This window comes from Salminus brasiliensis, chromosome 17, assembly GCF_030463535.1.
Source record: "Salminus brasiliensis chromosome 17, fSalBra1.hap2, whole genome shotgun sequence".
NCBI lineage: Eukaryota > Metazoa > Chordata > Actinopteri > Characiformes > Bryconidae > Salminus > Salminus brasiliensis.
Window position 1 is genome coordinate 33,286,035 of NC_132894.1, and position 23,424 is coordinate 33,309,458.

The window sequence follows — 23,424 nt, forward strand, 5'->3', positions numbered from 1 at the left end:
GTGGGTAACACTTCCTGTCTTGCTGGTATCTGGTATCTAATGAGATGCATCTAATCAGATGCTGGAGCTAACCTTGAGCAGACTCAGTGATTGACTCGGATACCCTAGGGGTGTGAGGCAGCCCCCAACGTGGGAAGCACCAGGAGAGCCCACCAGTGGCATAGGGGGGAGAGCATGATGTTAATGAGAAAAATGCTAATCGGAGTGGGGGGTAGTGCTCTAGGTCTCCCTGATGAGGGATCAAGAGGAAAGGAAAGACTGTTCTGTCTTTAGGGTATAGAGAAGAAGAGAGAGAAAAAGGAGGAAATGAGGATCAGACAGAACAGAAGGAAAGTGTGGGGGTGGGGTCAATGAGAGGGAAGGCAGAGCTCTGCAGGAGGTCTGCAGAAGGAGGAGGTAGATCTGGTTTCACAGTGTAAGGTGGCCTGTCAGTGTTAGGGCTTGATGTTTCAGTGTTTATTGTTTGACACGGTTTAAGTGTTTAGGGTGTTTGGATGTTTAGGGTTTGATGTGGTCTGTTTGATCATTTAGGGTTTGATATATGATAGGTTTGAGTGATTATTCTTTGATGTTTGATCTGGTTTAAATGTTTGAGGTTTACTATTTGATCTGTTAGAAAGCTTAGGGATTTGGTCAGTTTTTAGTGTTTAGGGTTTAATATTTGGTATACTTGAGTGTTTTAGGTTTACTGTGCCCTGTTTGATCATTTAAGGCCTGTTGTTTGATCTGGCTGGAATGTTTAGCGTATGATATTTGGTCTGTTTGATTATTTCTTTGATTTATTTATCTGTTTGAGTGCTTATTCTTTGATGTTTAATCTGGTTTGAGTGTTTAAAGTATATTATATTAGGTCTGCTAGAATTTAGGCTTAGTTTTAGGCTTAGTTTTTTTAAGTGTATAGGATGTACAGTGTAATTCTATTTTGAGTCTGTGTGAGTATTTACTGTGTGATTCTGGGTCAGGTTTTAGTGTTTAGGTTTTGATATTTAGCCAGTATAAGCACTTGATATTTGGCCTGTTTGATCTGGTCTGTTGTTTGATCTGGTTTAAGCATTTAGGGCTTGCTATTTGGTCTGTTTGAATTTTTAGGGTTTGATAATTGGTCTGTTTGATTATTTAGGGTTTCTGTATGATATGTTTGATTGATTATTCTTTGATGTTTGATCTGGTTTGAGTGTTTAAAGTTTACTATTTGATCTGTTAGAAGGCTTAGGGGAGATTTGGTCAGTTTTTAGTGTTTATGGCTTAATATTTGGTATATTTGAGTGTTGTGGGTTTAATCTTTGCCCTGTTTGATCATTTAGGGCCTGTTGTTTGATCTGGTTGGAGGGTTATGGTTTGATATTTGGTCTGTTTGAGTGATTATCCTTTGATGTTTAATCTGATACAACTGAATCCAGATGTTATTATACTCACAGACGCTGTAGTCCAGTGTACAGCTCCATGTCAACATCCCTTAGAATCTGCAGTCCTGTCCAGTTCTCTATGTGTCTGCAGGAGAAATAAGGAAAAAGAATGAAACAGACTTCATCGCCACCAATTTATTCAGCTAGGGGATGGGTGGAATGGGTATTTCGTGCAAGTTCTATCAATGCTCACTGCAGTTATCCAATGCAAGGTCCAGGGAGTTTTCTATAATGTACAAAATAAAAATCCTCAGCAAACACTTGCAAAATATTTACAGAAAAGCAAGCAACAGCTCTGAGCAGCTGCAATCCATTCTAGGTGAAGTAGATGACCCAAGGGTCTGATTGCTTGCAAACAACACAGTGAAGTAATTAGAGCAACAATACATCACTGTTTCACACAAAGACCTTAAGACGTATGGTCAACCTCAAATACAAGAAGCAAAAACAAAACAATTACCCCATGAACTGAAAGACATTCCAGTAAAAAAACAAGATTTACAAGGTTTGATTCTGAAAAACTACATGAGTTAATTCAATTGCAGTTCGCAGACTCTCCAAAGAGTTAAATAATGTGTGAGATGTTTAGTCTGTGGCTCCTCCCCCTCAATATGTTTACTGTTCATTCCTATGTACAGATTAGAGCATCCCTAACACATGACATTCCTTTGAATTTGATTTGAACTGACGATCTCCTCAGACTTGCTGAGCAGCAGTTAGACCGTAGGGCCGGTCTAGAGCACCAAATTACACTACATACAAACAGAGCTCAGATTAAATTTACCTTACTGTACCTTTCTTTACCGGGCATAGAGGAAATGTACATGGCTTCACAGCTCTAGGGTGGCACAACTGCCTAACTGCCTGCTTGTCAAGAGACTCAGAAGATCATTAGCTCGAATCCCATCAACACCACAGCCCTCAGGAGGGCCTTCCCTTGTGAGGTAGTGGGAGTTCTACATCTTACAGAGTATTTAATCAGTTTCAGCTGCAGCTCCTTTACTAAGGTTTTTGAGGCTTAACTCAATACACACTGTTGACCAAACTGAGATGCAGAAGTATAAAATGTGAGTTAGGAGAACCTTCAACTAAACTAAAGTAAATGTAAAAAAAAATGCTACATCTGTCTAAAGATGTTTCACAAGGCCGAATCAGCTCTAAGCAACATGGACTCTTGCTATCAGCCAAAGCAAACCTGGACCGTGGTGAAAGCTGCTCCTACAGAGAAATCAGACACGCTGCTGACAGACAAGTCTCGCATGCCAACGAAAATAAAAACACACAATCACACACACACACACTTGTACATGCATACATGTGCAGGCCTGCACTCGTTCTCTCCCTGGCAACCTCATGAGCCCCTAAAAGCAGAGCAGTCCAGTGCAGTAGATCTTGTAGATTTAATGTTTCTGTTTACGGCCGGGGAGAGGGTGACACTTTACAAATGAGCTGCGCTGCGGTTAATGTAATACAGGGGAGGCCGCAGTGCTTTACTGGCCCTTGGTTTCAGACAGCATCCTTAGGCCTGTAATTTCCCTCAAAAGCCTTGACAGTGGACTCTCTCTCCAACATGAGCTCAGCATTACACTAAGCTGCTGCCTGACCTAAACCAAATTGCAGTTGATTTCCAGGCCCTTTCTAACCACACACCTTGCATATGCGGTATATGTGGTTCATCTGAGAAGCTGGGGAGATTACGGCCAGGCAGATAGGGTCTTTCAACTGGGATGCAGAAATATCATGACAAATATTTGGCCATTCCTGAAAATGTGATTTGCATGCGCTTGACTTCGTATGTGTCAACCCCCTCAAACAGACAGTGCAGAATAGCTGTCAAACTGTATTTCTCCTGGTGTGGTTGAGTAATGAGAGCTTGGTACATGGAAGTGACAAACCGTGAACCTCAAACCTGCTGTTTCTCCTTCAGAAGAACCTCCAGCAGAAGCAAAACAGAGCTGGAAAACAGGCCAATTCCAAAACCCCAAAACTGTTACATCACAGTCTTGACTCCTTATATTTCTTTCCTTAAATTTTACATAAACCCCACCCACTCTAGAAAGCTCTAGTCACGTGACGGCCACTTCAGGTGAATATGATGCTGTTGATACTGGAGAGCAGCTCATTACCTCCAGACTCTGCTAGTTTTGGGAACACAGGTTGCTACGGGAACCAGGGCTCATGACCTCGGCTTTTCCTGTGCCAGTGTTCGCAGAAGGGGAGCTCACACTCAGCACACAACAAAGTGAAATTGGGGGAGGGGCAACGAGGATATGCACTTGGCTAAACACTAATGCTAGCCAATGCTAGCTTTTGCCATCTTTTCTTTGAAACTAGACCACCCCAGATGAACCAAACTGGGCCTAAACCCAAGGATAGCTAGCATATTTCATTCAGAGGCAAAATAACAGGGTTGTAAATAGGCTTACAACCCCGTAACAACCCACTACATGCATTCTTTGGCACCTATAACCTCAATTTCTATTACAAGCTTGCCATAACCTTGACATCCACAACTGCCTTTCAAATGTTTTGCCTCCAACCGGACTCAAATGAACCAAACAAGTAAAAAAAAACATGTCCAGACTCAAAATCCCAGAGTCTGTAAATCATCCAAATCAGATTCAAAGCCCCATCTCTTCCTCCATCTCAGCTTGTGGTGAAGAGCCTCTCCTAGCGTATGCTAAGCTTTGCAGCTGCCTTTGTCTTCCATAATCTCCACTCAGGTCCTTCCAACGTCTCCCAATATCCGTGCTCGCGCATGATTAACGACTTTGTTTAAATGATCTACGGCTCAGGTACACGTGGCTTGATGGGAGAACATTTAATGAAAACACACTGTCTCGGGAGCGCTCTCCAGGCATTGATCTATGTTCTTTTATTTTTGAAACGGCTGGCGTCGTGCAGCGCTTTCCGCCTTGTTTTTTTTTTCCTTTTCCAGAGAGAAGGAAATGGCCGGATGCTTTGAGGACAGGGTGAATTCTGTATGGAAACATCAGAGTCAATCAGCTGATGGGTACTGTGAAGCACTGCAAGTCTTTTCTTTTAGTTCTGCTACTGTGATAAGACAGGAGAGCTTTGAAGTGCGCGATGATGACGTGGGTCAATACACAATGGACACGGCACTGAATAAAAAAAAAGAAAAAAAAATCAAGACGGGACTCGGCACCTGTTCCCGATAGCACACTTTACAATTTTGGAAGGTTTTTAACACATTTTCCACCATTCCGTTAACCACGGTCAGGACCGGTCAGAACGTCAGTTTCTCCTTGAGCTTGAGGCACCACCTTTTCACTGCTAGGCCTGAACCATTTCATGCTTAATCCTTATACACTGCAAACCCGCATGACCTTCATTTAACCCCATCTACTGAATTCCACCTCTAGCCAGACTGAACATACTGGACTCTGGAGCTCTGTTTCGCTATCAACGGAACCGTCTTTCTTCTCCAACCTGAAAGCGAATGCCTGAACCCACGCTGAAACCGAAACAGGTGTAACACATGCATAATTTCCAGTGGATTAGTTGATGAAATTACATCTGCCCTCCATCTGTTCATGGATTCACGTTTGGAGCCAAGCTTTACATTTTCATGCATAAATACAACATGTTTCTTTTGAGCAGCAACAGCACAGAAGCTAGACATGATATTTATGCATCTGCGTTTGGAAGCAGGGTACAGCACAGCAAGGGTACGTACGTTCAAGGGCACTGGTGTGAGCACAGATCGTACTAATGTACATATCTATGCGCTACAGCTACACACACTCCAAACATGAATGAAATGATTACAGAAAAGTACAAACATGACTGAACCCAACATTTTTTTTGTGCTCTTTAGACTTGTGATTGCTGTTTGCAAAATACACTGTCATTTCAGAGTACATTTACATTTACATTTAAGGCATCTAGCAAATGCTCTTCTCTAGAGTGATTTACAAAAGTGCTTTGCTATTTACCCAAGAAAAACTTCAGCTAGTTTGAATAGACTAATAATTCAAAGATCCTCTGAGTTTAGACTCTACTAAACACAAGTCAGTAAGGAGACCACTCTACTATTCGCCCAAGTCCTCTCAGAAGAGGAGGGTCTTCAGTCTGGGTTTGAGGACAGCAAGCGTTGGACTCTGCTGTTCGGACACCCAGGGGAAGCTCGTTCCACCACTTTGGTGCAGGGCAGAAAAAAGTCTGGACGCTTGTCTTCCGTGGATTTTGAGGGATGGCGGGTCGAACCGAGCCGTACTTGAAGCTCGAAGGGCTCTTGGTGCAGGTCGGCTTTTGACCATTGCCATCAAGTACGGAAGGGCTGGCTGGTCCATTCTTGGCTTTGTAGGCCAGAGTCAGGGCTTTGAATCTGATGACCTGGGCAGCAGCTACGGGAAGCCAGTGAAGAGAAAATGAATTCTCTGGATGTTGTACAGGAGAAATCTTCATTACCGAGTTACGTTTGCGACATGACTTGAAAACGATAAGTGTCGGTATTATGACCACCTACCTAATAGTGGGAATAATCACCCTTGGTTTGAATGACACTGACCAGTCAGTTTTTGAAGGTAACGTGTTGGAAATGTAAGAACCTTCCAGAATCTGAGCTACTTTGCTGAGAACCAAACTGTAAAGGCTGGACGACTGGGTCAGAGCATCTCCAAAACATCAGGCAGTTTCTTGTGGGGCGTGGAGGTGTCCTTCAACTGGTAAATTAGCAACAGGATCATGGGTGCCCATGGCTTTATTGATACTCATGGAGAACCCACCACATCTTAAATGACCTGCTGCAAGCATTGTCTTGGTGCCAGCCCCTCCAGGACACCTTCAGAGGCTTTATGTCTCAGAGGGTCAGAGCTGTTTTGGTGATATGAGGGTTAGCTATATAATATCAGGAAGGTGTACTACTCCTGAGTGTTATGACTACCTATCTAATAGTGGGAATAACCATCCCAGAATGACACTAGAGAGACGTTGTGGCATGTATAGTATAGAGGGTAGCTGCTCCACAGTGTTGCACCTGTGATTGCTCTGTACCACTCGCCGGAGTTGTCGTTCCCCTCTGGCATCAATGGCCCATGGGGCACTACTGTTATCTCTGTGTCATCCCACAGAGTTAGTGGTTTTCGAGATGCTGCCACCCTTCCTTTGATCCAGCACCCTATTATCATGCCCTTTTGAACATCAGTCAAATCTCGACTATCGTTCTGCACTCTGCTACAACTGACTGGTGTGCTTGCTTATTTATTATCCATTCATTTCCAGCAAACCCGGTTATGTGGCGTCTAGGATGTCTCAGGCAAGGGTTAATTCCAAATCAGGGGTGGTCATAATATTCTGATATGACTGTGTATGAAAGCATTACTTTCGCTTTCCTCTGTGTTAATCAGATTAACTTTATAAACAAATGCAGAAATTTGGTTGAACAGATTCTAAACCTTTAATTTATAATGTCTAATTGGTTTTGTTTTACAGTTTGTTTTACTGCCATGTGTTTGACATTAGCTATCATTAACACAAACTTTTAAACAAAGATTTAAACCCATTAATACTGAACTTGCAAATTTACTTGTTATAACATTATGAATTGTGTAATTAATCAGATAATTGTGTAATAACATTTAAATTGTACCAAAACTAATAGTAGAGATAACAGTTAAACAGTAGATGTCACAGTAAATGTTGGCCAATGGTCAAATTAAATGTTTTAGATTTTCTAGTCACACTTCTGCACATTTTGAAGCATAATTAATGTTTATTTATGACATTTTACAGATTGAAAACAAAAAAAACACATAAATGTATGTTGCTGTGTTCTCTTTGTAGTCTGTTTGCTTTGTTTTGTTTTCCTTGTCTTAATAAAATATCTGCGTTTACGTCCACCTCCGTCTCCGCCTCCAAGCTCAACACACTGTAACAGCAGGAGTGCAGCTGATCCGAAATTCCCGCTGATCCGAAAGTTACCTTGATAAACTTTCTTTGGAATTTATTGAGAATTCTATTTGGACCAGTCCATATCTGACCAGCATATCCTCCAAGCATCGTCAACACGTCTTCCAAGAACTGTCCCCAGTCCTTCCACTACCTTCAACATAAGCAACCACAGCAGGTCCAGACCAGACAGGCCTCTAGTGAAATCTGGTTGTAGTAAGCGTTCTGCAAGATGAAGAAAAGCACCACATACCAACCCTCATGTTTTGTGAGATGACAACAGATGTGTACTCCGCGCCTCGGGTCAAACTGGAGCTGTCCAATGTGAAATCACAAACCCAAGGGGAATCATAACTGGCCATGTTCCCAGGGTCACTCACTATCCTTTGTGGAGAAAGCGATCCAATAGGCTGTCTACGGAGTCAGTCTGAATTTCAGCTGCATACTTTACAGGCTTCTGAACCTATTTGAGTCACGTCAGCCCTAATAGTACTATGGGTGGAGAATCACAGAGAGCGAACGTCAAAGCTTGGGAGCTGGAGACAACTAAATTGTGTCAAGGTAAAGTCTAAAAAAAGCAAAAACACATAGCACTGAGATGCAGCTGCCTGCCAGCACCTGCAGCAGTAAGGAGATGCACCAATCAGCCATAACATTAAAACCACAGCCAGGTTAAGTGAATTGCATTGATTGGCGACCTCCAATGGCACATGTAAAGAGGTGTGGATATATGTGGCAGCAGGTGGACGTAACCTTGATCATTTTCCTGACCTCAATATTGCTCATAGTGCTTACTTGCATATGTCTTAGCAGAGACAGAGGCTGCTGATGGCAATGTGTGTGGAATTTAGCTGTTCTTCCGAGCAGGATTACTTGCTGATAGTTGATGATGGGTGGAAGGCACCGTGCTGGTTAGATAGAGTAGGTCCTGCTGTTTGCTAGGATATGTGTATGATGTCTGCAGGTTTCACTGATTTTTGAAGTATTAAGCCTCCGGTGGTGCAGGAATCAGGTTCAGTGAATGGATTACATATATATATATATATATATATATATATATATATATATATATATATAAATTCAGTGATCTTTAAAATGTATTCTATATATTATTTCTGTTTGTGTCTTTTCAGTTTAAGCCCCTCATATTCATCAGTGTTCCCACATGTGTCTCCTCTGTAGCCACGCCCCTTTGTTAGTCCAAGGTGTTTCTCGTTTGTCCCTTGTTAGTCTGTGTATAAGTACCCCTTTGTTTCAGCCTTTCTTTGTCTGGTCTTGTGCGTGTTTGGAAACATGTTTTTCCATGTTGGTTCACGGTTTGTTAGCTTGTCCTGTTTGCGTTCATTGTTAGTTTTAGTGCTCTGTGAGTTTGTTGGGTTGGTTGGTAGATATTCAGTGATCTTTAAAAGGATGTAACTGCACTGTTATGATATTATATTCTATATATTATTTCAGCAGCATTAAATGTCATAAAGTCTTTAAATGGCAACAATTATGTTGTGTACTGCAGTTATTACTGGAAAAGCATAGCATCCAAAAACAGCAGTTTTTCATGACAGGCCTATTTACAAGCCCTGTTCTACAGTAAAGTGCACAGAAAAGTGGCTAAGGCAATCTGTCACTCAAACCAGCAGGCTAGACTATAATATTTGCCAGACACTCCGTAGTTGACTCACTTGAAAAAGTGGCCACATGACTCGTAAGGTCTATGTTTAGTACACAACAGACGCCAAGAACTGAAATCTAAACATTTGTAAGCATTTGTACAGCCTGCTACAAAGCCAGCAGCGCTATAACTAGAAACATCAGATCCTAAACCTGGCTTAGTGACTTCCACTCTGCCTGGGAAATGAGTTCCCTGAGAAAAAGCTCATTTGGTCTCACTTCCCTAAAGTTTCACAGTCAGTTAAACGATGTCCCACAACAGCCTGAAGTGATACGACTTTATGTGGTGCAGTGCTTTTGGGAGGCAAAATCCATCGTTGTTAAGTGCCTCCTGACCCTCGATCTGCCAAAGCAGCCATGCGACTTGCAAATAAGTCAATGCTGGCTTGTTACGTCCAACCACAGAGCGGCTTGGAGATGTTGAGGGAATTTCAACGGAACTCGACAGAAAATAATCACATCTAATATAATGGACTCTGTGTGCCGCGCTCCTTCAATATGTGGTTAGGGGCGCGCTGACGTGACCATGTGCGATCAATATTTCCATTGATCTTCTGTTGGATCATAGATATGTCCCTAATGTCTTAAAGCAAACCATTCTGCTCCCATTTCCAGATTACAAGATCACAATTTCACCTCTGCAATTACAATTACTGAATTGCACTCTTAAAAAGGCAGGTTGGTTCGGTATGGAACCATGAAACCTCGAAAATTCATTTGGATGCTTAAATGATTCTCCGCCTGGTAAAATGGCTCCTCCAAGAAAAACTTTTGGTGCAAGTCCTCTGCAAAAGCATCTATGTTGCAAAATGTATGTATTTTTTATGCTAAAAGTATGTGAATTTGTTTTAAATGTCAAAAGTATGTATTATTTAATGCCAATTATTTTATGCTAAAAGTATGTATTTTATATATATAAGTATTTATTTTTAAATGACAAAAATATGTTTATATGCCAAAAGTATGTACTTTTCTAATGCCAAAAGTATGTATTTGTAATACCAAAATATGTATTTTTAATTCCAAAAGTATGTATTGTTTAATGCTTAAAGTATGTCATTTGTAATGCTAAAAGTATGTCATTTTTTAAAATGCCAAATGTATGTATATTTGTTAATGCTAAAACTATGTACATTTTTATTGCCAAAAGTATGTATTTGTTAATGCTAAAAGTATGTATTTTTTATGCCAAAAGTGTGTGTTTTTAATGTTAATAGTATGCACATTTTTATCGGCAGAAGTATGTATTTTAAATGCTAAATGTATGTATGTTTTTTAATGCCAAAATTATGTATTTTTTATGCCAAACGTATCATTTTCTTAATGCAAAAATTATGTATTTTTAATGCCAAAAAAGTGTATGTTTTTAATGCCAACAGTGCGTATGTTTGTTATGCCAAAATTATGTATTTTTAATGCCAAAATTATGTATTTTTTTTATGCTAAAAGTATGTAATTGTTTTAAATGCCAAATGTACGTATTTTCTATTGCCAAATGAAGGTATTTTTGTTAATGCTAAAAGTATGTACATTTTTATTGCCAAAAGTATGTATTTTTTAATGCTGAAAGTATGTTTTTTATGCCACAAGTATGCATTTCTTTTTACCAAATGTAAGCCTTTCTGACTCGTTTCTTTGTTGTTGTGTTGTTGTGTTGTGGTGGTTGTAGTGTAGGTTGTCTGGTGTGGCACCGTTTGTACTGCACAAAGCAGGCCCATTTCCATCATGCTTGACAACATGAACACACCCAGGAAAACACGTCCATAACATAAAAGGTTAAATAACAAATGAGAGAAAAATGGGAAGAAGTCGATGCTGTAATACAGTGAAAACCTTAGTGGAAGGAGTGAGTAAGATCTGTATTGACTAGCGAATCGAAAAGAAAACTGACTGAGAAGATCAATCGGCTCATGTACAAAACCTTAATTACAAACACATTCTAGTGCAGTTATTCAGTTACTCAGACTGCGCGCTTAGCTAGGTAACACATTACTGTAAATAATACATTCTCATATTGCCTGTGTTCGTCTGCAAATCTGCAAATGAACACATTTGTACACTTACGTGGTCTGAAAGCTTCCCCTGTGGCCAGACAAATAACAAACCAAGCAAATCCAATTTCAGTTCCCACCAGCGTTTCTTCACTTTCTCTGAGCACAGAGGTTTATTTGAGTAGTTTGTCTCATGGAGATCAAGACAATGTGTCATTATTATAAACCCACTGTCCCAATTAAATACACGCCTCATCCGGCGCTCTAGACTGAGTACGCTTTCATTTCCTTTACCAACGCCTCATCTTCTACACACCTGAGGCCCGGAGCTGGCCTTATACGCACATGAATATGTACTGACTATATGAATATGACTATAGAGCACTTCATGTGGCTCTTACTGTACATACAGTATATGCATCATGAACTGCACAATACGTAACACCCGATTGCTACATGATAATGAAAACACTTTCAACTTTTGTGTGTGTGTGTGTGTGTGTGTGTGTCTGGGTGCATGTGTGTGTGTGTATTGAGCAATGGGTAATATATCTTAGCTGACAGTTCTATCATGTATGGTGTCATAGCAAATCACAGTGTATCGTATCACAGCACCGCATCTGAGTGAAAATGAATACATCGCTTCATTGGTCAGACGCACTCTAGTTCCTCCTCTGCCATGTTTATCTCTCTCGGTAACACAGATAATATGAGCCGAGCCTCAGATTTACTAGTGAAGCTCAATTAGACATACTGTGGAATTATGTGCATTTAAGATTTCTGGTGTAAAAATAGTAAACGTCACTACAGTTACTTTGGTTGGGCCGAAAAAATGCTCAGATGTGGCTTAAAAAGCTTATTTACCACCCTGTTATTTTGACTCCCACTGAATCAGGCTGTTAGCAAGCTGAAGAGGTTAAGAGTAGCTGGTTAGCTTTTAGCCCTGTCCATAATCGCTTCCCTGGGTTTGTCTTTCTCAGGTCTTGCTGTTAAAAAAATAAGCCGGTACTTTTTCGCTTCAGATGTGAGTTTAGCCACAGTTTGGTTCAGCTGGGGTGGTCCAGTTCGTTTTTGAGGGAGGGGGTGATAAGGGAGAGACGAGGTGGTAGAAGATAGAGTTGGCTAGCGGTAGCTTATAGCCTAGCGTGGATCCCTGTTTAAGCTCCCCTTCTGGGGACACTTGCACAGGGAAAGGCTGCGGTCATGTAGTCTGAAGTCAATGTTGCATTTTACTGTTTCACCAAGTAGGTGGGGTTTATGTCAGTTTTGGGGGTGTAGCTATAACGAGTCAAGACTGTGATGTAACAGTTTTGGGGGTTGGCAGTTTTGGAATTGGCCCGTTTTTCAGCTCTGTTTTGGTTCTGCTGGATTTCCTTTTGAAGGAGAAACAGCAGTGTTTGAGGTTCACGGTTTGGTTTAAGGTTCACTCCCATGTACCTAACTCTAGTTTTCCATTCAAGGTGCTTTAGAGAGAAGGGTAGCTGTAGCTGTAGCCGTAGCCGTAGTGGCCAAAGCTAACCTCCACCTCTCCAGGAGATGCTAATGACGATAAAACATCCGTAAATTGACTTATTTATGTAAAGCTAAAGCATTCCAAAGCACAGAGAGCATAAATGATGACCCTGGCTGCCCACACCATCTCGCCATGCTCGCTGGAAAGAGCTTTTCTCAGCATGGAGTATTTGGAACCTGAGCCACTGCTGGCACAATCATCAAAGCCAACATATGCATGCGCTATACCTCGCACTCCTATGGCCTGGCTAAGGGGTACGCACTCATATGCATTTTTGGGGGGTTTTTTGGCTGTGGAACAATGATCTGCAGATCAGCCGTGGTAGTAAAGCGTTGGTGGTGTCGGCGATGGAGGGTGGGGGGTGTTGGGGTTGCAGGGAATCAACTCTAAGCCTCGGCTGTGCACCGTGACCGCTCTGTGGCTCTTGCTTGAACCGTCAGATTAAATGTAAGCGCGCCGGAAGCCCATTCTGAAGCGTATCAGCATTCTGCACATCTCTGTCCTCCATCCGTGGCCACCTTCCATCCGAAATGAAAATGAGCATAATTAGCTCCCACGAGCCAGGCAGCGTCAGAGCGAGAGGCAGCGCAGGCATGGACAGCCGGTAGCCTTCTGGTGCAGGGCCACCGATGTGACTCCACATGCCAGAGGCAAAGACAAGTCCCTGTATTTTTTTTTTCCAGCAAGAGGCCTGAAAAGAAACTGCTCTTAGAGGTAAGTTAAACGTCAGATTCCGGATCGTCCAGGGAGAATTCACCCTCCGTCAAAGTTATGGCCCATAATTGTCCTTTCTATTAGAGAGACAAAGTAAAACAGGCTGATAGGCTTCCCGTAATAGGCGTCAGTGCCTTCTGGGGGGTCAACTGACTCTAGCGGCCCGCCTGGAACACCAGGCGCGTTGGTGCCAGCGTGCCTGCCCCGTATCAGGAATAGCTTATTTTCCAGTTTGTTTTCCTGCGCTGTTGACAGCTAGCAGAGTCTGCCGTGCCAGAAATCACCAACTGAGCATTCGAGGCATGTGCGCTTGTCAATCCCATCCCTTTTGATATCATGTCATGTAGTGCTCTTGTCTATCATGCCGGATGTGCCTCGCTTCTCAATTGAGCGTTGCACGGAGACCGTTCCTCTGAAGGCTTTCTAGCGGGTCAGCAGATTTCCCATTTTTACCTATGTAAACAAGAGATAACAGGAAGGCTCGCTACGTTTTAAACGGGTCAATAGGAGTATGGTTGCCTAATCTGCATTCCTGTCATGTTCCAAAAGGTTGCGCGATACATCGCTGGTATCACAATATTAAATTGTGCAATTCTGATATTATTTACAAATAATTTGCAAACGTTGCTTCTTACCAATCTGACATTTTTAAAAAGAGACATTTTTAGGCATGTATTTGCAGAGCTGACACTGGTGACAGTCTAAGTCCAGTGTTTGTTAGCAACATTGGCCTAGCATAGCCTAACAGACTCCAGATCTCAACGCGTCTTGGTTGATCAACTGCATCTGGGGTCAGTGATGATTCAGATGATTGTGTTGGAAACACGAACGAATTCGAACACTAGCTTATCGAGTTGAAAACTCCATGCAGAGCTGAGCTGTTTGTAGATTAATGTTGGACCGTTATGTTGCTTAGAAACATCCGCCTCCCATTAACGGACTACTTAGGAAAATCTGAATTGCTCGGCGTCCGGCGGCTCATAACTATCACTTACTTATATGAGCAAACGTCATCGAATCCATTTCGTTTCACTGTCTGTTGCTTAGTAACAAGAGACTCGCAATGCATTTTGGGCCACATTCAGCTGATCTGAATTACTAGCAAGCTACCAGAGTTCTCCGGAGCTACACTGTTTACTATACATTATGAGAGCACTGTGGGAGATTATAGTGCCCTCAAAATGACTGATGTACTATGTATTATTGCCCTAATGTTAAAGGGATCTATTTTGGTCATAGCCCTAGTTTTCCAGTCATCATCTAGTATTAAACACGGTTATCTCCAAACGGAAGTCAATGTATGATATTTTTTGGAGCATTTCTATTGGTCCGTTCATCATGAAATTGGAAAAAGGACACCTTATACAACAGCAATTCAAATATTTCTCCTTGCTTCCCTCCTTGTGTTCTGCAAAGATCTCCTGCATACCAGGCTCGAAGTGTTGAACAGTCAACATCAACCATGCTCATGAGAATATTATGACCCCCCCCCCCCCCCCCAACAGCTTTTAAGCATTTTATTTTTTATATCCAAGCTTTGGTAAATGTTTAATACAGCACTGTATTTTGCACTGCGTCCCAATTTTATTGTATTATTATTCACTGTATTTTCCTTTTTGACATTTTCCTCTTTCAGATGCCATGGAAATCTGGCAGCTGATGATAAATGGACCAATAGAAATGCTCCAAAATTACTTGGTAAAGCCAAGCTAGAAGAGGCCAGTTAGCATTGTGTGCACATCCTAAATTCCATGATAAATATGATAATATATATATAAATAATATAAAAAATATATATTTTTACAAATTGAAATCAAAAATTTATTTTTTTCCTTCTTCTGTTTGGATGAGCATGGAAGTCATGCTGGTCTAAGCTGTTTGTTTCAGCCAGATGTTTGAACATTTTATGATGTATGGACCCAAAATATCGTCCTATTGTTATTTATTATTATCTTTGAATATTTAAGATCTTTGCTTTCCCTCCGAAGTTCAGTTTTTGGAGATACTGGAGTTTTGCTCCAGTTGTAAAGGACGGTTAGGTATTTGGTGTAGACACACAGGACAGTTTTATTTGTACGTTTTAGTTGCTATTCTAGACATATAAGGATTTTGCATAACCGTGATGAAATAGCGATAGCGATTGTATTTTTGGAAATTGAGCTTTCCAGAGATAAGGTCAAGCTAGAAGGGGGTCAGTTAGCATTAGGTAAGTATGCACATTCTACATTCCATGATAAATCGACCAATCAAAATGCAAAAAAAAAAAATTCATTGACTTCCATTGAAAGTTCCATTGTTTTTTGCTTCTTCTGTAAGTGTAAACATATGAGGATTTTGCATAACCATGACAAAATAGCAATAGCGATTTCTAGTAATTGAACCCCAACACTGTATTGTGGGCCCTTGCTGTACATCTCAACAGCTCCGCTGTTATTAGCTGATCTGACCATATGAAGAACTCCTGCCCAGACAGCCCGGGTGCCGGTGCAGTATGCTCTTTCATTGTCTTTCTCTGGCAAGAATTCAATTCATACAGGACAGGAGCTGTGTACAGCCTTTCTGTACCGTACATGACAAGCAATGGGACTCAACCCCCGTTACCCAGCCCTCTGTCGCGCGGCGCACTTTCGTGTCGTATCTCCTTCAAAACCAGCCCGGCGCAGTGTTGGAAGTTTTTAATTAAATAAATGATCATATTGCGCTGGCGCACGGCCAAAAGTTCCATACAGCATGCAAATCTGTGAAACCTTTGGCTGAGGGAATAGAGTGTGTTTAAAGCACTTCCCATCTGGAGGCCTTGTGCAAACACGCAGTTGCTCATAATTTGCACACCAGTGGCTACTCGGAGAGGAGCTGCTATACGGTGGGTGCAGCACAAGCTGCTTGCCGAATGCTCCTTGTCCTCAAATCAAAAGTTCTTTACAAATACAGCGAGACGAAACATCATGTTGCCTCGTGTGCTAACGGAAACAGAGACGTTTAATTAGCACTGCCTTCAGACTTCAAAAACGAGACACGCTGACCCTTTAAACGGCTTCTGAGTCTCATTAGTCCTGTACACTAACTCTCATAACTACACAACCCACATGATGATAGTTAAAGGAGAGGTCTGGGAAAAATCCAATTCACAGAACTGATCACTGACCCCAGATGCAGTCAAACAGACTAGACAAGTTTGCTATCTGATGTGTGCTTCTTTAGTTAATAATGGGAGATGCTAGGCTAACCTCGCTAACAAACACTGGACTTAGACTGTCACCAATCTTGTTGCAGTAAACATGTGCCAAGATCTTCATTTATTTCCCTAAAAAATGGACTGAAAATGGTACAAAAACAGCTTCTTATTTAAATATTTAAGCTAAAATTGGAATCCGGCTGCTGTGAGGAAGTTTATTTTTTATTTATTTTATTTTATCTGTACTAAAAATGAAGATCTGGACATGTTTTGAGCAAGGTGAGAGACATTTTTGGGCCTGTATTTACAAAGTCAGGACACCTTACAGACAGGTGTACAGCTATACATACATACATATATGTATATGTAACTTTCCTTCTGGGAATAATAGTGTTGTATCAATCTATCTATACGACTGGTGACAGTCTACGTCCAGTGTTTGGTAGCAACTCTAGCCTAGCATCTCCCATTTTTAACTAAAGAAGCACACATCAGATAGCGAACATGTCCCGGCTGATCGGCTGCATCTGGGGTCAGGGATCAAGCAGGTTAATTGGATTCTTCACCAAACTATTCCTTTTGGACTAATAATTAAGCGAATACGTGTCTTCAGTTCAAGCAATTAAAGAAAAAACTCAGTCAGAAATCGAGCTTTCCAGAGATAAGGCCAAGCTAGAAGGGGCCAGTTAGCATTAGGTAAGTGTGCACATCCTAACCAGTCCCTAGTGGTCTTTATTCAGTGTCAGCTTCATTAGCATTCCGAGGTGAGGTATTCTTTTAGCTACAGTGAACATAAGCTGATATCCACAGGGATTTTCCATTGGGATGAGTTTTAAACTGCCAACAGAAGAGAGGAGAATCTTACTAGTAATGATCAGTATCACTTTTCGGCCTCCAGCTACCAGTGAATGCTGAATGCCACTGCTATACATAAATATACAGTCTTATGCCCAAGTCTGACACCCCTGCCCTGGTCATATACTGGTCAAAAAGTCATAGTTTACATAAAGACACACTAATTTGAACACATTAACGCATAATTACTGTTTATTTGCAATAAAATAAGAATTTAATGTGCTGTGTGCAAAAGAATTGACAAACGCTATAAAATAAATACGATAAATATAGTAAATAAATATGAAAAATGCTCTAAAATGTGCTGAAAATGTCAAGTTTGCTTACGTTCATTTAAAAAATCTGCTAAATCTGTAATTTGACCAGTTGCACCCAAACATTTGCATAAGACTGTAGTACTATATGTATATGTATATTAATATTGTGTATATTAGTATATAATCTGTTTACATCGACTCATTTCTGAAACTCCCCAAGTTCTCCGAATTCTCTGTATGCTTGGACAGCAAAAAGAGTGTTATTCACATATTCAGTGACATTCAAATGTGTGAGGGAAAAACAGCCTAGCTTTAAAAACTTCATCTGGCCAGCAGAGAGTTTGCCTGGGGGAAATAAATGAAAGGTTGAAGAGAGTTCTCCGTGCGTCGCTGCAGCACCTGAGCACTCGGGCCGGGAGTGAAGGCAATAATGGATTAGCATATTTATATCATCCAAGAGAAGTTTGGAGACGGCGTTTTGCACAAGCTGTGCAGGGTTACTGGGATGGTTGGTGGCAGCAGGGCTGTGTGAGAAAACCTGTGTACTGTACGTCCAAATGTTTGTGGACACCCCTTGATAACGAACGCATTGAGCTACTTGAAGTTGCACCTATTGCTGACACAGATGTGCAAATGCCCACACAGACACACACATAGCTTGTAGTCTAGTCCCTGTAGAGACGTACTTCCAATAGTAAACACGAACCCTTTGGCACCATGCCAGGCCTAATGCCAAGCAGGGGTGGGCTAGAGGGGTATAAAGCCCCCCTAGCATTGAGCTGAGGAGCAGTGGAAGAACTGTGTTCTCTGTGTTCCCATCCATTCCTCCCGACGGGGAGGGGAGTTGAGGGGATGAGGAGGTGGAGTGGTGACCATCATCCTGAACATCCCGACCTCACTAATGCTCTTGCCCCTGAATGCGCTGAAAGCCTTCTTCTCCGGACAGTAGAGAGACAGTCACTCCAACAAAAGCAGGATCAACTCTTTTTAATATCCTTGATAAAAAAAAAATGTTAAAACACAGTGAACGAGTAGGTGTCTAAATACCTTTGTCCCAGTAGTGTATATTAAAAAAACATTACCAATTTAACACCACCACTGTCCCAATATGTCAACGCCTGCATCCGCTAAACCCACAGTATACAGTACTCTCCTTCTAACAGACTGATATTCCGTTTCACGACACGCGCCCACGCAGCCGCACGGCGTGGGCCGCTACTGTAGCCGACCGATTCATGCAAGCGCACAATTACCCAGCAGGTAGGAGCGCGGCCCGCTCTGGGCGTGTTTCATAATAGAGGACTGACTACATTCTTAATATCGCAGCCTCTTGTCTTTCAGCGGCTTGTTCAAAAAAAAAAAAAAAATTCATTGGCAGGCACTGTGCGGCACAAATTAGGCTTTGAAATTAGAGAAAATATTAATTAAAGTGGATCTAATTATAAATGTGTTGGGGTAAGGAATTCGTGGCACACGGGCTTTTACATGACCTAGAAAAGGGAGATCAAAGGAATTTTGTTCGTGGATTGGAAGTGTTCAATATTTCATGGCGGAATAAAGTTATCTTGAAAGTCGAGGCTGCAGTGGCACACAGAAGTGGTGCAGTCTCATCCACCTGGAGAAAAGCAAGCACAAAAAAGAAAAAGCCCAACAAGCTGCATCATTACGGCTCTATTTTTGGCTGGGTTGTTGCTGCTGCATGTAAGTTAAACATACACATGGCAGTGCCTTTGTGCTCGTGTACAACTGAAAGACCCACAGACAACAATGAAACCCCTGGAGAACAGTGGAATATGGACGTCCTCACGCTGCCTCTCTACTTTCTCTCCGCGCATAAACAATTAAGAGATGATTATTTCATGATGTGACCTTTTTATGAGATGTTTTGCCCACTTAATTTCATTTTCTAACTGTCAAAGCATAACGCCGGCCCCCCGCCACCGCCACCGCCCGTCCCCTGCCTCTACTCATACCGGCTTTGCTCTAGTCAGTTGTATCGGCTTATTCAGGAGCTGCACAACCAGAAGAACAATGAAATCAATACCCAAGAGTGTTGCTCTACACACCAGGCAGTTGCTCCTAATTACACTGAGAGAAATGTGCGTGTCACGTGCGATTAGTGCCAATATCCCACCTTCCGGGTTGTCCTCATTTCGCTTAGCTCAGCCTGTAGGGCTGCAAAACTGAGAATTTGATGGTCTATTAAACTGGGGTTTCTCACCAGTATAGCTAAGGAATAACACAGTTAACCAGTTTTAAACTGGGTTTTTTTGTGTAATTATTTAATAATCATACTTAGGATGGTATAAAAGGATATAATACACCAGCAATCACCAACCGTATTGTGCACTGGATGTGTTCCAAATGAGTTTCTGTGGGTTCTTCTGATTAATCAAGGCGTTCACATTTTCCAAAGAAAATAATTTTTCATTGTAACTAATTGTTCAGAGTAATGCAAGAAAGTCTGATATCATCACTTAAGTGCTCACTAATGGGATTTGAATATTTAGTTACATTGCACTTGGAGGTTGAACGATGCGGCACAAATGATAATATCACAATATTTCACAATACTTATTTATATATACCATTTTTAGACACATCAAACTGAATTTCATCGTGCTTCACATGTGATTTATAAATCATTAAATTAGGTTAAAAAACTAGAATTTCCAACTTGAAAAGACGGAGATGGTCGGCAAATAATGAAAGAAACTTTAGATGATACTATACAAATAATTAAAAATAAGATACAAAATGGAGCATTATATTAAATAAAAAGATAAAATGCAACACAAATAAAATGGAATGAAAAGTTAAATAGAAATATTTTAGAAATAGTAGTAAAATACACAGATAATCAAATATTTTAATAAAAAAATTACACTGTATATATATATTATATATTTGCTAGGCATATTTCAAAAGGTAATGGAAGTTCATCATTTATACTGTTTTATTATCAGTAATAATGTAAAAAATATTCTGTTCTCCAATTCTTCATTTAATTACTATTATTTATAACTATAATATTATTTATATATATTTATTTATATATATAATATTTATTACTATAATAGTAATATTTGTGACCAGTGTTTTAATGCACTGTAGTTTATTTATTGTAATTTTAGTTTAGTTTGGTTTAAATTTAGATCTTAGATGTTTTGCCCAGCAGAAAATTGTGTTGGGTAAGAGAGGTTCTAATAACGATGTGATGAGAACCACCAAACATCACACATTTTCACATTTTCTGGAAATGTTTCAGAAACATTATTACAGTAACGTTACAGGCTAACCTTTCCAGAGCCTTTTAAAAATTGCTAGCATTTCCTGCTGGCTGATCCAGGCAGATTTAGTCACCAGTTCCATGTATGTAAATATATGGAAAAATCAGCATTAGCAGATAAGTGCATTAACAAATATCAGATATAGGCATGGGCCAAAAATTCCCATACGGATGCATCCTGAATCACAACGTTGTGTTTTTTTAAGGTTTTACAAGCCTCAGATTGCAGCACAGTGATGCCAAATCTCCAAAATACCACTAAAACCCTTGAGTAGAACGAGTACATGTGCTGCTGCACTACATCCAATTAAGCAGGACTAATGATGCTGTCTTCCTAATGAAACCTGCATCTGGCCAGTGCCCTTTAAGTAATGACGGTACTAGAGGTGGGCAATATAATGATATTTTATTATTTCGGGATAAATTTTGAAATCATGATACACAATATGCCTTTCTTAGTTTATTGTGAATATCGTCAGCACATAAAGTACAATCAACAAAAGTGGATTTCATTACAAAGAGGCCTGTTAAGTTGATGTAGGGCAGAGTTGTTTGTGTCAAAATATCATCCTGCTTCGCCATCAGCAGCCAGAGCCTGAGAGAGCACTACCGGCCATGCTCTTTGTGGGTGGATAGATGGAGCTTTTAGCCCTTATCACTTGGATTGGACTTGCCGGCACTGGCCTCTGTTAGCTGATATATTAGAGCTGGAGACCTAGTTGAGTTGACTAGTGATGCTGCATTGGAGGCAGTTTGAAAAGAGGCGGTGGGCGACTTCATATTTGTCGGAGGAGGCGTGTGCTTGTCCTCACCCTCTTAGTCTAGGGAGCATTGCAAGTGATAGGGGGAGTCCTAGTAAGTGGGTGTGTTAATTGGCTCAGCTAAAATTGGGGAAAGCTAAAAAAATAATAAAAAATATTGTGATACATATCATTAATGGTAAAAGTATTACAACAAAACATTTGTACTGTATCACCCATCCCGAGACGATACCTGTCTATTAAACTGGGGTTTCTCACCAGTATAGCTAAGAAATAACACAGTTAACCAGTTTTAAACTGGGTTTTTTTGGTGTAATTATTTAATAATCATACCTAGGATGGTATAAAAGGATATAATACACCAGCAATCACCAACTGTATTGTGCACTGGATGTGTTCCAAATGAGGCGTGTGCTTGTCCTCACCCTCTTGGTCTAGGGAGCATTGCAAGTGATAGGGGGAGTCCTTGTAAGTGGGTGTGTTAATTGGCTCAGCTAAAATTGGAGAAAGCTAAAAAAAAAAAATAATAAAAAATATTGTGATACATATCATTAATGGTAAAAGTATCACAACAACCCGAGATCACCCATCCCGAGACGATACCTGTAAAATACCCAGAAAAGCATTTGGTGGCCTATTTCACCACAATAACCAAAAAATGTCCTACCGACTGCAAAATGTACCAATATAATCATATTATGTTGTCCATATGATTCAGCTCTCCAGCATTCACATTCCCACTGCATTCATATGACATTATTATGCACATGCTGTCTGGCTGACAGTGACTGCACCTCTCTCTGAAACCAACTATAAGCATAACTGGACAGAAGATGCTCCGCTATAAAGTATTTAGTTTGACCTTTCCGTATCTCACTGAAGTCCTCACGCTAAAAAGCCGCGCTGACCGCTGTATGACTTTTTATGAGTGCTCCCTTTGCTTTCACCAGTGTGACCTCCTGTGGCAACCAATCCTCCAATATGAATTATCACAAGCGATGTGTTTACAACCAATTACATCAGTGTTGCAAAAATGCCCCGGAATTGCTGCCTTACAGTCGTGGGAATTCCGAGGAAGTCTGTTCACTGTTCCTTCCGAGTTGTGAGAAAAGGTAACGTTGCAGATTTGGATTAAGGCTTACACACTAATCCAAATCTGGTATTTATTTGAGAGAGACTTAACAATATTAAATGTGTAGGCTGTACACTGTAGCAAAATGGCCAGTGCTAAATGAACAGCTCCGGACAAAAGTGAATACCGTACGAGGATTTTGACGTGTACTGTAATTACACATGTCCTAAAAGAGGCAGTAACTGAATGCATTAGTGGAGTGAACCTCATTGTGAGGTAAATCTACTACAGCAGTACACTGTTAAAAGCATTAACGGGATGCATTTAATTAAACATGATCTTTGAACTGGTCTTTCAGAGCTGCAACGTTACTGGAGTATCAAAAAGCACAAGGTGTGCGATACTCAGGGACATGGCCAAGGTAAGGAAGGCTGAAAAACGACCACCTTTGAACAAGAAACATAAGATAAAACGTCAAGACTGGGTCAAGAAATATCTTAAGACTGATTTTTCTAAGGTTTTATGGACTGATGAAATGCGAGTGACTCTTGATGGGCCAGATGGATGGGCCCTAGGCTGGATCAGTAAAGGGCAGAGAGCTCCACTCCGACTCAGACGCCAGCAAGGTGGAGGTGGGCTACTGGTATGGGCTGGTATTATCAAAGATAAACTTGTGGGACCTTTTCGGGTTGATGATGGAGTGAAGCTCAACTCCCAGACCTACTGCCAGTTTCTGGAAGACACCTTCTTCAAGCAGTGGTACAGAAAGAAGTCGGTATCGTTCAAGAAAAACATGATTTTGATGCAGGACAATGC

The 23,424-nt window shown here is 41.0% G+C and overlaps 1 protein-coding gene across 2 annotated transcripts in view; it reads right to left on the reverse strand.

Moving 5' to 3' along the window:
* Positions 1-23,424, reverse strand: part of ntrk3b (neurotrophic tyrosine kinase, receptor, type 3b) — a 145,478-nt gene that overhangs the window by 110,305 nt on the left and 11,749 nt on the right. For both annotated transcript variants that reach the window (XM_072660084.1, XM_072660085.1), the window contains exon 2: positions 1,417-1,491. In XM_072660084.1, coding sequence (XP_072516185.1) covers positions 1,417-1,491 — 75 coding nt within the window. The remainder of the gene's footprint in view (positions 1-1,416; positions 1,492-23,424) is intronic.